The 17,115-nt window shown below is 47.6% G+C and overlaps 1 protein-coding gene across 1 annotated transcript in view; it reads left to right on the top strand.

Annotated features, from left to right (window-relative positions):
* The window catches only part of OCA2 (OCA2 melanosomal transmembrane protein), a 107,795-nt gene that overhangs the window by 43,961 nt on the left and 46,719 nt on the right, over positions 1–17,115 (top strand). Inside the window, exons 15-17 of the mRNA XM_055142743.1 lie at positions 1,541–1,688; positions 2,879–2,936; positions 4,653–4,761. Of these exons, the coding sequence (XP_054998718.1) occupies positions 1,541–1,688; positions 2,879–2,936; positions 4,653–4,761 (315 nt within the window). The remainder of the gene's footprint in view (positions 1–1,540; positions 1,689–2,878; positions 2,937–4,652; positions 4,762–17,115) is intronic.

The raw sequence follows: 17,115 nt of genomic DNA, 5'->3' as shown, positions 1-17,115 counted from the left end.
TCCCTCCCTCCCTTCCTTCCTTCCTTCCTTCCTTCCTTCCTTCCTTCCTTCCTTCCTTCCTTCCTTCCTTCCTTCCTTCCTTCCTTCCTTCCTTCCTTCCTTCCTTCTCTTCCTTCTCTTCCTTCTCTTCCTTCCTCTTTCTTTCTTTTTTTCTTTATACCCATCAGTGCTCAGGACTTACTCCTGACTCTGTGCTCAAATTTTACTCCTGGCTATGCTCAGGGGACCATATGGGGTGCTGGGATCAAACTTGGACTGGCTGCTTGCAAGGCAAGAAGAGTCTTTACGTGCTGTGCTATCTCCCCAGCCCTGCCCCTTGTCTATTAATAACAAACAGCTAGATTTCAGGATCAATAGGATAGTGATGTTTTTATTGTGCATTTCCTCCTGAGTCCTAACTTCTCACACTGTCAGCTTTCCCAGTGTTTTGAAGGGAGAGGCTGGCAGAACAAGGGGCAGGAGAGACAGTGTGTCTCTGCTGTCGAGGGCAGGAGAGAGTGTCTTAGTGAGTCTCTGCTCGCTTTCCTTCCTGTAGAACCCTTGAGATGGTCACTACTTCTGCTAAGCAGTCCCCACAATATAGAGTGTGAAAGGTGACAGTATTTTGTCTAACCAGTTTATCAATGCTTGGCAGCCCGTCCCTTTCGGCCATGGCTTCTCTGTGTTCTGTGGGTCTTTGGTTCGTCGTTATCTTTACCAGGGTAATTGGGTTCCATGTGAATCTCTGTGCCCTGAGAGGCTGTTTCTGTCAGAGAGAGATTGCATTCGCAGCATTACCTCCTGTCCTATGTGACTCTTGGATATTTGGGGATGTGACTCTTTTCGTTCTTGTTGGGAACACCTTGTCGTTTGTAAAGACTCACCTATACAGAAGCAAGCTTGTTCTTAGGAAAACGTCATCTTACCAGGGAAACAGGATGAGGGGCAGTTTGTGTTTCACGCAGAGTCTTAGGACTCCGTGCTCAAGGTTTGGAGTGTCCTGGTGGGGACTTGAATGTTTCGGGTCACCCTTACCACAATAAAGGGGGGGTACCTGCTTTAGTCACTGGCGTGAACCCAAACAGGGGAGAGGTGCAACTCTGGGGGGGAGGGGAGCAGGAGGCAGCGGGGTTCACAGTGGAGGAACATTCCAGCACGTGGTCGTGCATCTGTCCCTTTCACCTATGAGCATAGTGGCTCTGGAGGGTGGATGGCTGCCTCTCCTCCTGCATGCTGGGGTTCGAGGCCCCACCAGCTCCCACCTGCCAGGCGTGCTCTGTCTGTCACTGAAATCACTCGCTGTTCCAGCAGCGAATGGCAGAGAAGAGGGCTTGAACAAGTGGCTTGGAGAAGAAATTTCCTGGCTGGGAAAGAGCGTTTGAGTGATGGCTTGAGGATGAGCTCACACCTGTGACTTGAGTTTGCATTGGTGGCAGCTTTGAAAGTCTCACTCCGTCTCCTGGGGGTCTTGCTATTGGGTTCACCGGTGTGTGCTCCTGGTGGAAGGGATGCCCTGGCACCAGGGGTCCCCGGAGACTCAGCCAGGCTTTCCTTCCTGCAGAACTGAAGCACGAGATCTCCGTGTGGCGCCTGACGGCTCAGCGCATCAGCCCGGCCAGCCGCGAGGAGACGGCCGTGCGGAGTCTGCTTCTGGAGAAAGTGCGGGTGCTGGAGCGCCTGCTGGCACGGAGGCTGCACACCTTCCACAGGTACCCGCAGAGCCCAGCGCCAGCTCCCTCTGTGGGCAGGCTGGGCCCCACTCAGCTCTCGGGGTGCTTGCTGCTGCCCCCCCACCCCAGTCACAGGGTGGGAAAGATGGGGGTGCAGAGACGTTGGGGCACAAGCTCAGTGTCACCAACATGGGGAGAAGAGAATCTACCCACTTCCCAGCCACCCGCCCCGCCTCCACACGTGGTTGCAGAGCAAGAATTGAAACGGAGAACTGGACCGTATGGACATGCTGCTGGTCAGGGAGGCAGGAGACAGAGCACTCACCCTGGTGAATTGGGCCGCGGATCAGGGAAGATGCTCCCAGTGGCTGCGTGCGCAGGATGCTCCAGGGACGCCTGAGCCCTGCCCGGGTCCCGCTCAGCTGCTGCGCTGAGCCGTCACAGGTCGCTCTCAGGGACGTCACAGGTCGCTCTCAGGGACGTCGCGCTTCTGTTCTGCAGAAGGAATTGGTGTCGAGTCAGAGCTGGGGGTGTCAGGCGGCCACCAAGAGGAGCCGAGTTCTTGCCTGCCCTCATTCTGGACAGGGATGTCAGGAGGCGCCTGGACCCTACTTGGCTCCCCAGCCCAGAGTGCTGAGTCATTGCTTGGGGTTCCGAGTTGCGACTGGGGGCAGCGGGACAAGCGCCAGCAAGAAGCCACAAATCTTCAAAGATCTGAAAACCTGCTGTGTGGGGGTTAAGGCGGCGGGAGTGATTGGCCTCGGCCGTGATTTGTGGGTTCAGTTTTAGCCAATGTGGAGGTCCCCTGTGTGCTTGGTGGGCCACAGGGCCCGAAGTTGCAGTTTCCCTGGGCTCATTCTCTGTCTCTGTCTTACTTGGGGAAGTGGAGGCCTGGAGAGCTCTGGGTCCTGGGGCATATTAGAAATAAGGCAAACGAAGGCAAGAACTAGCCCATAAGGGCTTGCTCCCATATTTCTTGTTTTAGAAAATGGCCCTTGGAGAGGCTGGGAGAAAGGCCACCTGCCTCGCACGCCCACGGCCACTGTCTGTTCAGAAACTTTATTCCTCAAGGACTCTTCCTCCCCACTCCCCAGCCGCCTCAGCTCTAGGCATGCCTGGGACGCAGCATCAGGCCTTTCCCGGGGCCGTGCCCAGGTGCCACCCACTGCTGACTCTCCCGTCTCAGCCCGGGCACCACAGGAGTAATCTCGGCCCCTGTTCTCCTTTAGACAGATCTCACAGGAAGACAAAAACTGGGAGACAAATATCCAGGAGCTACAAAAAAAGGTATTGTGGGTTCTTTGGTTTATTTATTTATTTGCTCTTTGGGTCACACCCGGCGATGCACAGGGGTTACTCCTGACTCATGCACTCACGAATTACTTCTGGTGGTGCCTGGGGGACCATATGGGATGCTGGGAATTGAACCCGGGTTGGCTGTGTGCAAGGCAAACGCCCTACCCGTTGTACTATTGTTCCAGACCCTCTTTGGTTGATTTAATTAAGTTTTCTTTTCTTTTTGGGCCACACCCAGCGGTGCTCAGTGCTGACTCCTCGCTCTGTGCTCAGGGATCACTCTCAGGGGACCTTATGGGACAGTGGGGATCGAACCTGGGTTGGCCACGTGATACACAAATTCCCTACTTACTGTACTATAGCTCTGACCCCATTGTGGTTCTTCTGACAGGGGTCTCTGACTCACCTCCTTTTTTTTCTCTTATTGAACCACCACAAGATACAGTTACAAAGCTTTCATGTTTGAGATTCAGCCATACAATGATCAAACACCCATACCTCCACCAGTGCAAACTCTCCACCACCAATGTCCCTATTACTTATCCCCCCCATTCCAGTCCTTACCCTGCCTCTATGGCAGACAATTTCTCTGATACTCTCTCTCTACTTTTGGGCATTATATTTTGCTCAAATTTTCCCACCACCATTGAAGCCTGCCTTCCAGGGGCAGACGCTAAATCATTTATATTCCATTGCTCATTTTGCATATCATGAGAGATTGCACATCTGCATAAGCGGCCACGTACTTCTGAAATTCTACATTGTAAATGGTTGGGTTCCAGAGACATCTCTGTAGGGAGCTAGTCCATTTTGGGATTCAATTGGGAGTTTCTGGGTCTGGGCTGTTGATGTGCCAACATGGCACCCGCAGGCAGGTTGTGGGCTAGAGACTCACCTCCTTTTTTGGGGGACCGACCTGGCAGTCAGTCCTCCGGGGCTTATCCCTGGCTCAGGGATCACTCCTGGTGGTGCTTGGGGCCATGCTTAACCCCGGTATTGCTGTACTCTGGAAAATTCTGCTTTCTCGTTTCTGTTTCATGCGGGCCCGTGGTTATCAGTGTAGGGGAGCAGTGCCAGACTGGGACTGTGGAGGGCAGGCAGGGTGACCCTATCTGTGCCCAGCCCACCCACAGCGGCCTCTGGGGAGCCTGGTCTGGCTGGGGATGACTCAGGCCAGAAAGTCCTTCTGGCACCTTCTGTAGCCCCCCTGAATGACAGGGCCAGTCTTCTGCCAGTGCCAGGGCAACTGGTTGGCCAATGGGTGCCCTGGCTGACAGGCATGCCAGGACACAGCAGGGACTTCAGCAGTGTGTGAAGGCAGGTGTGACCTCTCTCCTATGCTACTGTGAGTGGGAGGGAAAGTGGGACTGAAGGCCATGCAGAAATGCAGGTGCCCAGAGGGGCCGACCCCCAGGGGCCCACTGGCTTAGGCTGGGGAGTGGACAGCCTCACAGCTGGGGTGGACTGAGAGCCCAGCACTCATGTAGTTTACAGGGCTCTTCTGCATGTCTGGTCCTCGTGTTTGTTTTTCATGAAGCTTCTGAATGCTGCCACCCTGCTTTCAGAGACATAGGTCAGCTCCTTGGCGTTGTTCATGTTCATGTCCAAGACGTGCTGGGTTCACCCTGGGGGGAGTTGCAGCAGCTCCATGCTCAGGGTGAGGCTGCGCGTGGCAGAGGGAGTCATGAGCCATTTCCTTCCTCCCAGCACCGGATATCCGACAGGGTCCTGCTCGCCAAGTGCCTGCTGGTCTTGGGGTTTGTCGTCTGCGTGTTCTTTCTCAACTCGTTTGTCCCTGGAGTTCATCTGGATCTGGGTGAGTCTCTTCCTCTCTCTCTCTGGAGGAAAAACTTTATGTATGTATATATTTTTTAATTTTAATTTCTTATAAGATTGTTCATGGTAATTTATTATACTCAATATTCTTTTTTTAATATAAATTAATAGTTTATTTTTAATTAGTGAGTCAATGTGAGGGTACAGTTACAGATTTATACATTTTTTTTTCTTTTTGGGTCACACCCAGCGATGTACAGGGGTTACTCCTGGCTTTGCACTCAGGAATTACTCCTGGCAGTGCTTGGGGGACCATATGGGATGCCGGGGATCGAACCCGGGTCGGCCGCATGCAAGGCAAACGCCCTACCCACTGTGCTATCGCTCCGGCCCCAGATTTATACATTTTTGTGCTCATGTTTCTCCCTTACAAAGTTTGATAACCCATCCCTTCACCAGTGCCCATTCTCCACCACCAGTAAACCCAACATCCCTGCCCCCCTCCCCAGTTCCGTCTCCCCCCACCCCACACTGCCACTATGGCAGGGTATTCCCTTTTGTTATCTCTCTCTGGTTAGGTGTTGTGGTTTGCAATAAAGGTGTTGAGTGGCCATTGTGTTCAGTCTCTAGTCTCTATTTGGCCCGCATCATCTTTCCCCCACATGACCTCCAACCACATTTTACTTGGTGTTCCCTTCTCTGAGTTGCCCAGAATGAGAGACCAGCCTCCAAGCCATGGAGACAACCTCCTGGTACTTATTTCTACTATTCTTGGGTATTAGTCTTATAGTCTATTATTCTATATTCCACAGATGAATGCAATCTTTCTATGTCTGTCTCTGTCTTTCTGACTCATTTCACTTAGCATGATACTTTCCATGCTGATCCAGTTGTATGCAAACGTCATGACCTCATTTTTTCTAACAGCTGCATAGTATTCCATTGTATAGATGTACCAGAGTTTCTTTAACCAATCATCTGTTCTAGGGCACTCGGGTTTTTTCCAGATTCTGGCTATTGTAAACAGTGCTGCGATGAACATATAAGTGCAGATGTCATTTCGACTATACTTTTTGGCTTTTCTGGGATATATTCCCAGCAGTGGTATTGCTGGGTCAAATGGGAGCTCAACCTCTAGTTTTTTGAGAATCGTCCATATTGTTTTCCAAAAGGGCTGAACTAGCCGGCATTCCCACCAGCAGTGTAGAAGGGTCCCTTTCTCCCCACATCCTCTCCAACAGCGGTTGCTTTTGTTCTTTTGGATGTGTGCTAGCCTCTGTGGTGTGAGGTGGTATCTCATGGTTGTTTTGATATGTATCTCTCTGTTGATTAGTGATGTAGAGCACTTTTTCATGTGCCTTTTGGCCATTCGTATCTCTTCCTTGGTAAAGTTTCTGTTCATTTCTTCACCCCATTTTTTGATGGGGTTGGATGTTTTCTTCTTGTAGAGTTCAACCAGTGCTTTATATACCATTGATATCAACCCCTTATCTGATGGGTATTGTGTAAATATCCTTTCCCATTCTGTAGATAGTCTTTGTATTCTGGTCACTGTATCTTTTGCGGTGCAGAAGCTTTTTAGTTTAATGTAGTCCCATTTGTTGATCTCTGTTTTTACTAGATTGCTTAGTTCCGTGTCATCTTTGAAGATACCTTTATCTTCAATATCGTGGAAGGTTTTGCCTACCTTGTCTTCAATGTACCTTATGGTTTGTGGTCTGATGTTGAGGTCTTTAATCCATTTTGATCTGACTTTTGTGCATGGTGTCAGGTCGAGTTCTAAGCCCATTTTTTTTGCATGTGGTTGTCCAGTTGTGCCAGCACCATTTGTTAAAGAGACTTTCCTTGCTCCACTTCACATCTCTTGCACCTTTATCAAAGATTAGATGATCATACATTTGAGGTTGTGTGTGGGGATATTCCACCCTGTTCCATTGGTCTGCAGTTCTGCCTTTGTTCCAGTACCATGCTGTTTTAATTGTTACCGCTTTGTAGTAGAGTTTAAGGTTGGGGAGGGTGATGCCTCCCATCATCTTTTTCCCAAGAATTGTTTTAGTTATCCGTGGGCGTTTATTGTTCCATATAAATTTCAGGATTGCTTGCTCCGTTTCTTTGAAGAATGCCATGGGTATCCCTATAGGGATCGCGTTAAATCTGTATAATGCTTTTGGGAGTATTGCCATTTTGACAATGTTTATTCTCCCTATCCATGAGCAGGGGATATGTTTCCATTTCCTCATGTCCTCTTTTATTTCATGGAGTAGCATTTTATAGTTTTCTTTGTAGAGGTCCTTTACTTCTTTAGTTAAGCTGATTCCAAGGTATTTGATTTTCTGGGGCACAATTGTGAACGGGATTGCTTTTTTCATGTCCCTTTCCTCTGTCTCATTGTTTGCATATAGGAAGGCCATGGATTTTTGAGTATTGATTTTATAGCCTGTGACTTTACTGTATAGGTCAATTGTTTCTAAGAGTTTCTTACTAGAGCTTTTAGATTTCTCTAGGTATAGTATCATATCGTCTGCAAATAGTGAGAGCTTGATTTCTTCCTTTCCAATCTGAATCCCCTTAATATCTTTTCTTGCCTGATGGCTATTGCTAATACTTCCAGTACTATATTAAAGAGAAGTGGTGAGAGTGGACATCCTTGTCTTGTCCCCGATCTTAGAGGAAAAGCCCTTAGTTTTTCTCCATTGATGATAATGCTTGCCATAGGTTCATGGTAGATGGCTTTGACTATCTTCAGAAAAGTTCCTCCAAAACCCATTTTGGTGAGAGTTTTTATCATGAATGGGTGTTGGATCTTGTCAAATGCTTTTTCTGCATCTATGGATATGATCATATGGTTTTTATCTTTACTTTTGTTGATGTGATGGATTATGTTGATTGATTTCCTAATGTTAAACCATCCTTGCATCCCCGGGATGAATCCCACATGGTCATGGTGTATGATCTTTTTGATGAGTTGTTGGATTCTATTTGCTAGTACTTTGTTGAGGATCTTTGCATCGGTGTTCATCAAGGATATTGGTCTATAGTTTTCTTTGTTAGTGGTGTCTTTGTTTGCTTTTGGTATTAGGGAGATATGTGCCTTGTAGAAACTGTTTGGAAGGGTTCCTGTCTTTTCGATTTCCTGGAAAAGCTTGAGGAGAACTGGCAACAAGTCTTCTTTAAATGTTTGGATGAATTTGCCAGTGAATCCGTCTGGACCTGGGCTTTTGTTTTTGGGGAGATTTTTGATTACAGTTTCGATTTCCTTGATATTTATGGGCCTATTCAGGTATTTCACATCTTCTTGGCTGTCTTGGGAGATTTTAGGAGTCAAGGAATTCATCCATTTCTTTTAGGTTCTCTTGTTTCGTGGCATACAGACTTTCAAAGTAGTCTCTGATGATCCTTTGAATCTCCTTGGTTTCTGTTGTGATGTCCCCCTTTTCATTTCTGATTCAGTTTATTAGGGTTTTCTCTCTTTCTTTCTTTGTGAGTCTTGCTAGCGGTTTATCAATCTTATTTATTTTCTCGAAGAACCAGCTCTTTGTTTCATTGATCTTACGGATTGTTTTTCGGGTTTCCATATCGTTAATTTCTGCTCTAAGTTTTATTATTTCTTTCCTTCGATCTGGTTTGGGTTCCTTTTGCTGGTCCTCTTCTAAGATCTTGAGCTGTGAAGTCAAGCTATCTATATAGGCCCTTTCTTCCTTTCTGAGGAAGGCTTGCAGAGCTATAAATTTTCCCCTTAACACAGCTTTAGCTGCGTCCCATAGGTTCTGGTAGCTTGTGTCTTCATTCTCATTTGTTTTGAGGTATCTCTTGATTTCTTCCTTGATTTCCTCCATGACCCACTCATTGTTCAATAGTGAGTTGTTTAATTTCCAAGTGTTTGATTTGGTTCTCCGAGTCTGTGCGTGATTAACTTCCATCTTCAGTGCATCATGGTCTGAAAAGATAGTTGATACAATTTCTATCTTCCCAATTCTATTAAGGTATAATTTGTGGCCCAGAACATGGTCTATTTTGGAAAACGTTCCGTGTGGACTGGAAAAGAATGTGTATTCTTTCTTTTGGGGGTGTATAGCCCTGTATAGGTCTATTAGCCCTGTCTCCTCCATTTCTTCCTTCAGGGCCATCGTTTCCTTGCTGAGTGTTGTTCTTGTCGACCTATCCAGAGGTGATAAGGCAGTGTTGAAGTCTCCAACTACTATCGTGGTGCTAGTTATGTCCTCCTTAAATTCTGTTAGGAATTCTTTTAAGTATTTAGCTGGTCATTCATTAGGTGCGTATACATTTAGGAGTGTGATTTCTTCCTGTTGTACATATCCCTTGATGAATATAAAATGACCTTTGCTGTCCCTTCTGATCTTTTTCAGCCTGAAGTCAATGCTATTGGATACTAGTATGGCCACCCCCGCTTTTTTTTGAGGGGGCTGTTTGCTTGCAGGATTGTTTTCCATCCTTTGATTTTTAGTCTGTGTTTGTTCTGGCTATTCAGATGTGTTTCTTGTAGGCAGCAGAAAGTTGGGTTTAGTTTCCGAATCCATTTTGCCACTCTGTGCCTCTTGATTGGTGCATTTAGCCCGTTAACATTAAGAGAAATTATTGTCATGGGATTTTGTGCCATTTTTCTGTAGGGTTTGTTGTTCTTATAGGTCTTTTTCCTTGTCTTATAGTAGCCCTTTGAGTCCTTCTTTTAAATTTGGTCTTGAGTCTATGAAGTTCCTGAGCTGTTGCTTGTCCATGAAATAGTGTATGGTTCCTTCAAGTTTAACTGAGAGTTTAGCAGGGTAGAGTATTCTTGGTGAGGCATTCATTTCATGAAGTTTTTTCACTATATCCCACCATTGTCTTCGGGCTTGGAGGGTTTCTTCTGATAGGTCTGCTGTGAATCTAAGGGGTGTGCCTTTGTATATGATCTCCTTCTTTGATCTTGCTGCTTGCAGTATTGTGTCTCTATCCACGGCATCCATCATTCTGACTATGATATATGCCTTGGGGATTTTCTATTTGGGTCCCTTTTAGCTGGTACCCTTCGGACTCCTTGTATCTGCATGTCCTCGTTTTCTAGCTCTGGGAATTTTTTAGCAATGATGTCTTTAATGGTGTTTTTTTCATTGGGATTGGTTCCGTGTGGTTCCGGCACTCCCATGATTCTTATGTTGTTTCTCCTGAGGTTATCCCCTAGGACTCTAACTCGCTCTAGAGCCATTTTGAGGTCTTTTGCCATTATTTGTTGTTGCCTATATGCTTTGTGCAGCTCATCTTCAAGCTCACCGATTCTGTCTTCGGCTGTAGTCATTCTACTATTGAGGGCTCCTACGGAGTTTTTAATTTCATCTACTGATTCTTTTAGTTGTGTGACTTCTGTTCGTAGCTTTGAAATTTCTGCTCTCATTTCTTCCTGGATTATCTTGGTGGAGCGTTCCAACGCTGCATCCATATCCTCCCTTAATTTATTGGATGTTCGTTCCATAGTTTCTTTGAGTTTGTGAACCATCCTCACAATTTCCTCTCTGAATTCTTTATCTGAGAGGAGGGTGTGTTTCTGGGAGGTCGCTGCTGAGGTTAGTGAGATATTTTCTTGGCTCTCTCCTGGTGGTGGGGATTTTCTCTGTTTCTTCATGTTGTTATGGGCTTTACTATCTGGAGCTCTCGTTAGCTTGGGAGGAACCTCAACTGAAGATTTTGGGCTATGCTCTTCTGACAAAGGACTTTTCTGTGCAAGTTGATGTGTTCATTGACAGTTTTCGTGAAGTTAGGATAGGCTAGGTTAGTTAGGTATTAACATATAGTAACTAAGATGATCAGGGAGTTCTTCGGAGGAATGGGTTCTATCAATTGTGGCCAAAGGACAATGCATGGAATGGTAAAAAAAATACCTGCGGCCGCGTTAGCGCCTGTGCTCCGGAAAGAGGCCACGCCCACTTTTGAGGCCACGCCCCCTAACGAGAGGACACGCCCCTAACCTGTTCGGACACGGAAGGGCTGGCTCAGGCACGGTGGGCGAATGACTGAGACCTGCCCGGCGGGGCTGGGGTGCTCCGAGCTGGCCCGCTGCCGTGGGCGTATACTCAATATTCTAACACGAACCCCACTACCATTATTTTGAATTTTCTTAACCACCATCCAAGCCTGCCCCAATAGCAGGCTCTAAATTATTTATTTTTATTGCTTATTATAAATAATTCTCTAAAAATGATTAAAAAGCTTTTATTAGAAGAAAATGTGTGAAGATTGTACCTCACCCTCGAGACATTGAGCCTTTTATAAGATATTACTAATATGTTGCTACAGGATGAGTTTTGTGTGCTAATATTTTTTTAAATTGAGATTGGTTGCCTTCTACCTTACATCCTACCCAATGTGGTGTACTACTCATGGTATATCAGTGGTATAGAGTATGATATGTTGCTTCAGGAATTCTGAAATTTTAAATAAGATGATACAGATGGAGTTAAAATTTTAACTGGATGGTGACTTGGGGGTCTGAGGCATCTCTGCAGCTTGTTAATCTCTTCTGAGATTTATTTGAGTCTGGATCACGGTCAGCTATGAGCTTACATGGTGCCAGAGACAGTTTGTGGGAGTGATTGCCAGGCTCCTGAAAGAATAGGGGGGTGTGGGGAGGTTGTCCATTCCCGACTCTGTGAGACCCTGGAGATTTCGGTCACAAAACCCCTGTGTACCTGAGGTTTTCAACAGATTCACTCATGGATGAGGCTTGTCCAAGCCTGTGGAGGTCAGTTGTGAGCATGGCGGCTGGGGTTCTGGAGGTTTTTGGCTGCTGGGGCTCTGTTAGGGTGGGTCTCTCTCTCTCTCTCTCTCTCTCTCTCTCGTTTTCTCTCTCTCTCTCTCTCGTTTTCTCTCTCTCTCTCTCTCTCTCTCTCTCTCTCTCTCTCTCTCTCTCTCAAAATTAGCGTTTCCCTAAAGCTTTGCAGCTGTCTTCAGAGTATGGAAGGAGAGATCTCACAGGTCCTGATGAGGTGCCAGTAAGGTGACAACCAGCTAGCCTTTGTGGAAATTAGGAAACTTTCTGCTGTGTCACCAGCCCTTCTGTCTGGAAGAAGTGGGAGGAGGGAGAGAGGCAGAGACAGAGAGACAGAGACAAAGTCAGAGAAAGAAGTGAGCGAAAGAGAAGAGATGGGTGAAAAGAAGAAAGGGAGAGGAAAAGAAAGGAAGAGGGGGCAGAGAGAAGAGAAATAAAGAAGATAAAGGAGAGGGAGGAGGAGAGAGGAGAGATGGCATATTAGATGCATTTCTCTCCCTGCCTTTCTGTCATAGCTCATCAATTTTATTCCTTAAATAACCTCCAATTCCCCTTTCTCCTGCTTGGCTCTGAACTGAAAGGTATTCTTTGAGCTGATCCACAGAGAATCCTGATGTGATGGTGAGGAATTCCAGCGTTACAGGGCTGAGATGACACGAATCCTAATTGTGTTTGGTAGATTACATTGGGAAATTATCATTGCTGTCAGTGCAATTATTTTTAATTGCACTCCAGATAGAATGCAATTTTACATCATAAACTTTTAATCATGACAAGAATGTTAGGTGGTCACCTCTGGTAAGTGAAAAAATACATTAAGTCTAGTGTTTTAGGGGTTTCCATCCGAGAACTCAAAGGGGTGTTCACAGATCATAATTTTATTAAGATTCCACCTGGAAATACAAAAACATATTAAAAACAAACTAAGATGAATGTGGGGATCCAGATGCAATTTTGTTGGATTTGGCAATAGTGTTTGTATTCATGATACCTTCAAGATTTAAGGTTCACCGTTCACTGTAAGGGCTTTCAAAAAAATTCTGATTACCATAAAGTGTTTTATTTTCACCTGGGAAATCTTAGATTTTCACTGAGCTGAATCTCTTTTTGTGTGATTGTGGCATCACGGATGGAACGGATTCATTCTTTCCTGCTTTGAAATGCTGTATTTTAGTTAGGGATCGTGGATGCAGGAGACCACGGGGGACCCTTGCATTCACTGACTCACTGCCATATGGGAAATAGGCTGATTAAGAGAACAGTTTTGTTCCTGAGTTCGGGGCTTAATGGGTAGAGGCCAATATTCGAGAGATGAGAGTTTTAGGGAGAAAAACAGGTTAATTTGGGCGTTGGCCACCTGGGGAGAGAGTGAAGTTTCGGCCCCCAAAGTGTCCTGCTCTCAGGTTGGTGGTGGGGTGTCGCAGTGCTGGTCGGGAATGTGTGTTGGCAGAGGTTATGGCAGGGGTCAGCGGGAGGAACACATCTGGTCAGCTTCGGGAACCTTTTTGGATGCTCCTGTTGCTCTCGCATCCTTAGGCTGCAGCTGGTTTGGTGGCACCGCAGCTCGGGCACAACTCTCAGGGGAGGCAGCCCTCTCCTCCCCACCCCCTGCTTCTCCGTTGGCTTCCTCTTCATCCAAGGGTTACCGAGGTGATGTCTGGTTTCCAGGGATTTGGTCTCTTTGCCACTTTCTTTGGACACTTGATTTCTACTTTTGTGGAATTGTGGTCTGAGACGATACTTGGTACAATTTCTATTTCCGAGATTTAATGGGTGGCTGTATTGTGCCCATGAAAAACCACACACACACACATTTTAATTGAGCCCCATGATATACAGTTACAAAGCTGTTTCAGTCGGGTTTCAGTCATATAGTGATCCAACATCCATCCCTCCACCACTGTACATTTCCCGCCTCAGTGTTCCCAGTGTCTCTTCTCCCCTCCGTCCTCCCATTTTCCTGGCCCGTCTCTATGGCGACACTTTCCTTCCTTCTCTCTCTCTCCCCTTTTGGGCATTATGGTTTGCAATACAGACCCCGAGAGGTTATCGTGTCTGTTCCTTTACCTACTTTCAACACGCAGTTCCTATCCAGAGTGATCATTTTTGACTATCATTGTCATAGTGGTCCCTTCTCTCTCCTAACTGTCTTCTCCTCCAGCACGTGAAGCAGGCTTCCAACCTTGGACCTATCCTCCTGGGCCTTTGAAAAGCCATAATCAATAGTATTGTAAACCACCTCCACCCCCCAAAACAGATGGAGGAGCCAAGGGGGGTGAGAGATGGTCAGAAGCCCCATGGTGAGTGGGGTGGGGTCTCTCACGCAGTTTCATGATCAGATCAACTGATTGGAGCTTCCTTAGGGGCTCAGTAACTCTTGAGGGTCCAGGAGCAAAAGTGCAGTGAGCTCTCTCGGTCCCTCCCATACCCTGCCAGTGGGGAGGGAACGGTCACCTCAGTAATGACATGTCCACAAAGTGCAGGAGACTGCATGGGGTCAGACAGCATGAGGGGTGGCGCTTCTCTCACTGAGCACCAGGTCACAGCCCGATGTCACTCCAAGCCCCTGTGACAGGTGCGTGTCGCCTTTGACATGCGTGACAATACATGAAACTTGTGACTGGTTAGTCATTGACTCCCATTCACTTTCTTCTTCTTAGTTTTTAAAAACAAACTTAGAGCAAAATAGTCTTTTGTTTCCCTTGGGTACAAAGTTCTGGGACTTGTAGCACTGACGGAGATTCATGTCACCCCTGTGATAGTCGGGAGAGGGAACAGTTCCTCCACCCCCAAGTGCCCTTCACACCCACACATGGCCCAGGGCTGGCACCCCGAGTCCTTCACCAATAGCATTATATCTTGGTTCTGTTCTGGGCCCCATCCAGCAGTGCTCCCTACTCTGCTCCAGCATCACTCCTGACCGGGCTCGGGGGCTCAAACCTGGGCCTCCCATCTGCAGAACACTGGTTCCAGCGTTCACTTACCTCCCTGCTCCACAGCCCCCATCCCCTTCTCATTATACCCTAATTGTGGTATATTTGATAGTAAATGACATACCTACCCAGGGCAGGACAATTTATTTTTTGTTTTGTGCCACACCTGGCAGTGCTCAGGGCTGACTCCTGGCTCTGTGCTCAAGGATGACTTCTGGTGATGCTCAGGTGACTATATGTGGTGGCGGGGATTGAATTGGGGTCTGTTGTGTGCCCTTCCTGCTGTGCTATCTCTCTGGCCCCTGCCATGACATCCATGTTACAATAACCCCTTATAGAGCCTTTCTAGAAGCCGGTATGGGTCTCCTGGCATGAAGAGTCCAGTTTGGGGCTGGCGAGGTCCCTGGAGCTGCATCTGTGTGGTTTAAGACAAATTATATGGAGAGTTCATCTTACCTGTTGGAATGCGTTGTCAGCCGTTGGTCAGCCACTGCCATACGCTGTCCCGAGCATGGATATATCCCCGTTCTGGAGGCGGCGTGCCTCAGAGCATGGTGGTCTGCAGCAGTGAGCCCGGCATTGGGGGTTTGCATCCAGTTTGGGGGCATCATCTATGTTGCCTGCAGGACGCCAGATAATCTCGAGGGGCCTCAGTTTTCTTGTGGGGGCTACACTGGGACCAGCAACTTTTGTATTGTCAGTGGCCGGCTCACATCCAGGACCCTGGGTTCTAGAAAGGGGGTGAACGGGGCCCCGTGTAACTTGTTTTGGGATGTGGAAGAATAAAGGACAGGCAGGCTGGCGGGAAGGAGCCGCAGAGCCATGGGGGAGAAAGAGGCCGACTGAGGAGGGGCTGCTGCAGGAGCAAGCCCCGCACCCTGCATTCTGGGAAGCAGACTCGGTGGTGGAGGGTGGGGCGTGAAGCCCTGAGACCCTCATCAGCCATCCTTCCTGCACTGCTCTGTCCTTCCTCACTGTCCCCTGGGAGCAGAGCTCACGCGGCTGGGCCCAAGTGGGGTCAGGGTGCTGTTGATCCTCAGTGCTGGGCAGTTGCAGGGAGCCTGGGGGTCTGGTCAGGGACAGGCCGGCTCCATCTGCAGGGGGATGCTGGCCTGAGACTGTCTGCCGTGGCAGGTTTGGTCCCCACAGCCACCTGCAAGCCCTCTGCCAGCCCCCGCCTGCCATTTCTCATGGGAGCCTGTGCAGTAATACCTATATTTGTTTTTTTTTCTTTTTGAGTCACACCCATTCGATGCACAGGGGTTACTCCTGGATGTACACTCAGGAATTACTTCTGGTGGTGCTCAGGGGACCATATGGGATGCTGGGAATGGAACTAGGGTTGGCCACATGCGAGGTAAACACCCTACCCGCTGTGCTGTTGCTCCGGCCCCTGTATTTGTAGTTTAAACCAAAGTTGGGGATTCTCACGGCCCTTTTGCAGAGCAAACAAAGGCATGCATGGTGTTCCTGATGGGGGTGGGGGGGACAGATAAAATTGGTGCCATGTAGAAGCCCAGTGCACTATCCATCATGCAACGGAGATGCCTGCCGTTGGTGCCAGTCAAAGGAAATAGAAAGGGCAGCTTCTGTCCTTAGGGGGCAGTAAAGGAGTCCACCAGCAGGTGGGCGGCTCAGGAAAGTGTGGTGTTTCTTCTGCCACAGTCCACGCTCTGGAGGGCTGAGCGCCAATGTGGGCAGAGGATGGTCAGAGGGATCAGATCCAGACAGGCTCGCCCCTTGGCATCTCAGCCCCTGGCGAGGGCCCTTACGTCTGCCCCAGGCATCACTTTCCCACCTGTCACCTTCCTTCGTGTATGTGCCTGCAGTGCCCAGGCCTGACTCCTGGTTCTGTTCTCAGGGATTGTTTGTGAGGCCGGGCATGAACAGGGGTCAGCAACAAGCAAGGAAAATGCCTTTGAACGGCATCCAGGATGGCGACGATTGAGTTTCTCCAATGACAAATGCCAAGGGACAGCTGCCATGTGTGCAGCAGCCATTTGTCCATCTTTGGACCTATTGAGGCATTTGATTATTTTAGTTGAGGTGTTTATATATATATATTGTTGTGGAGTTTCACAGACATAAAAATATACAGGTACAATCACACTTTGGAAAACTATAAGTTTGGCTTCAGACTACCAGAAAAACTAAATATTGCAATTAGGCAGAGACTCAAAGATCTTGGTTTCCATTAGACTATAGTTTATTGAGTGTGCAACAACATTATTTCAAAAATACTTTAACTAAATACCTTGCTGCTAAAACCTACTGTGCATGAAGTGAGTTTTCGGTGAGTTGTGGTATTTTGTAGACTACAAAGGGTCTTGCCTTAAAAAAAGATAAAAAAGATCTTGCCATGAGGTTGATGCCCGCTGACTACGAGGATGGCATTTGCTGAAGGCTGGGGTGGCTATGGAAGTTCTTCAAAATAAAACAGCAATGAGGTTTACTGCACTGATTGTTCCTTCCACTAAATATTCCTTGGTGGGCTATGATACTGCTAGAGAGCGTTTTATCCACTGTACATTTTTTTTTAGAACAGGAGACAGTCATCCTAAGGTCTGAGACCACTTATCAACCAAGCTTGTCCGGTGCTCTGAATTTTTTGTGACCCTTCCAGCAGTGTTCACTGCTTCTTTACCGGGGTCGTTTTGTCTTCAGGTTACTTTCTTTGCCTGCTCAAACCGAGCAATTTCTC

The sequence above is a fragment of the Sorex araneus genome, chromosome 6, assembly GCF_027595985.1.
Source record: "Sorex araneus isolate mSorAra2 chromosome 6, mSorAra2.pri, whole genome shotgun sequence".
NCBI classification, from domain to species: domain Eukaryota; kingdom Metazoa; phylum Chordata; class Mammalia; order Eulipotyphla; family Soricidae; genus Sorex; species Sorex araneus.
The sequence above is the reverse complement of the archived record's forward strand: the minus strand, read 5'-3'. Positions and strand labels throughout refer to the sequence as shown.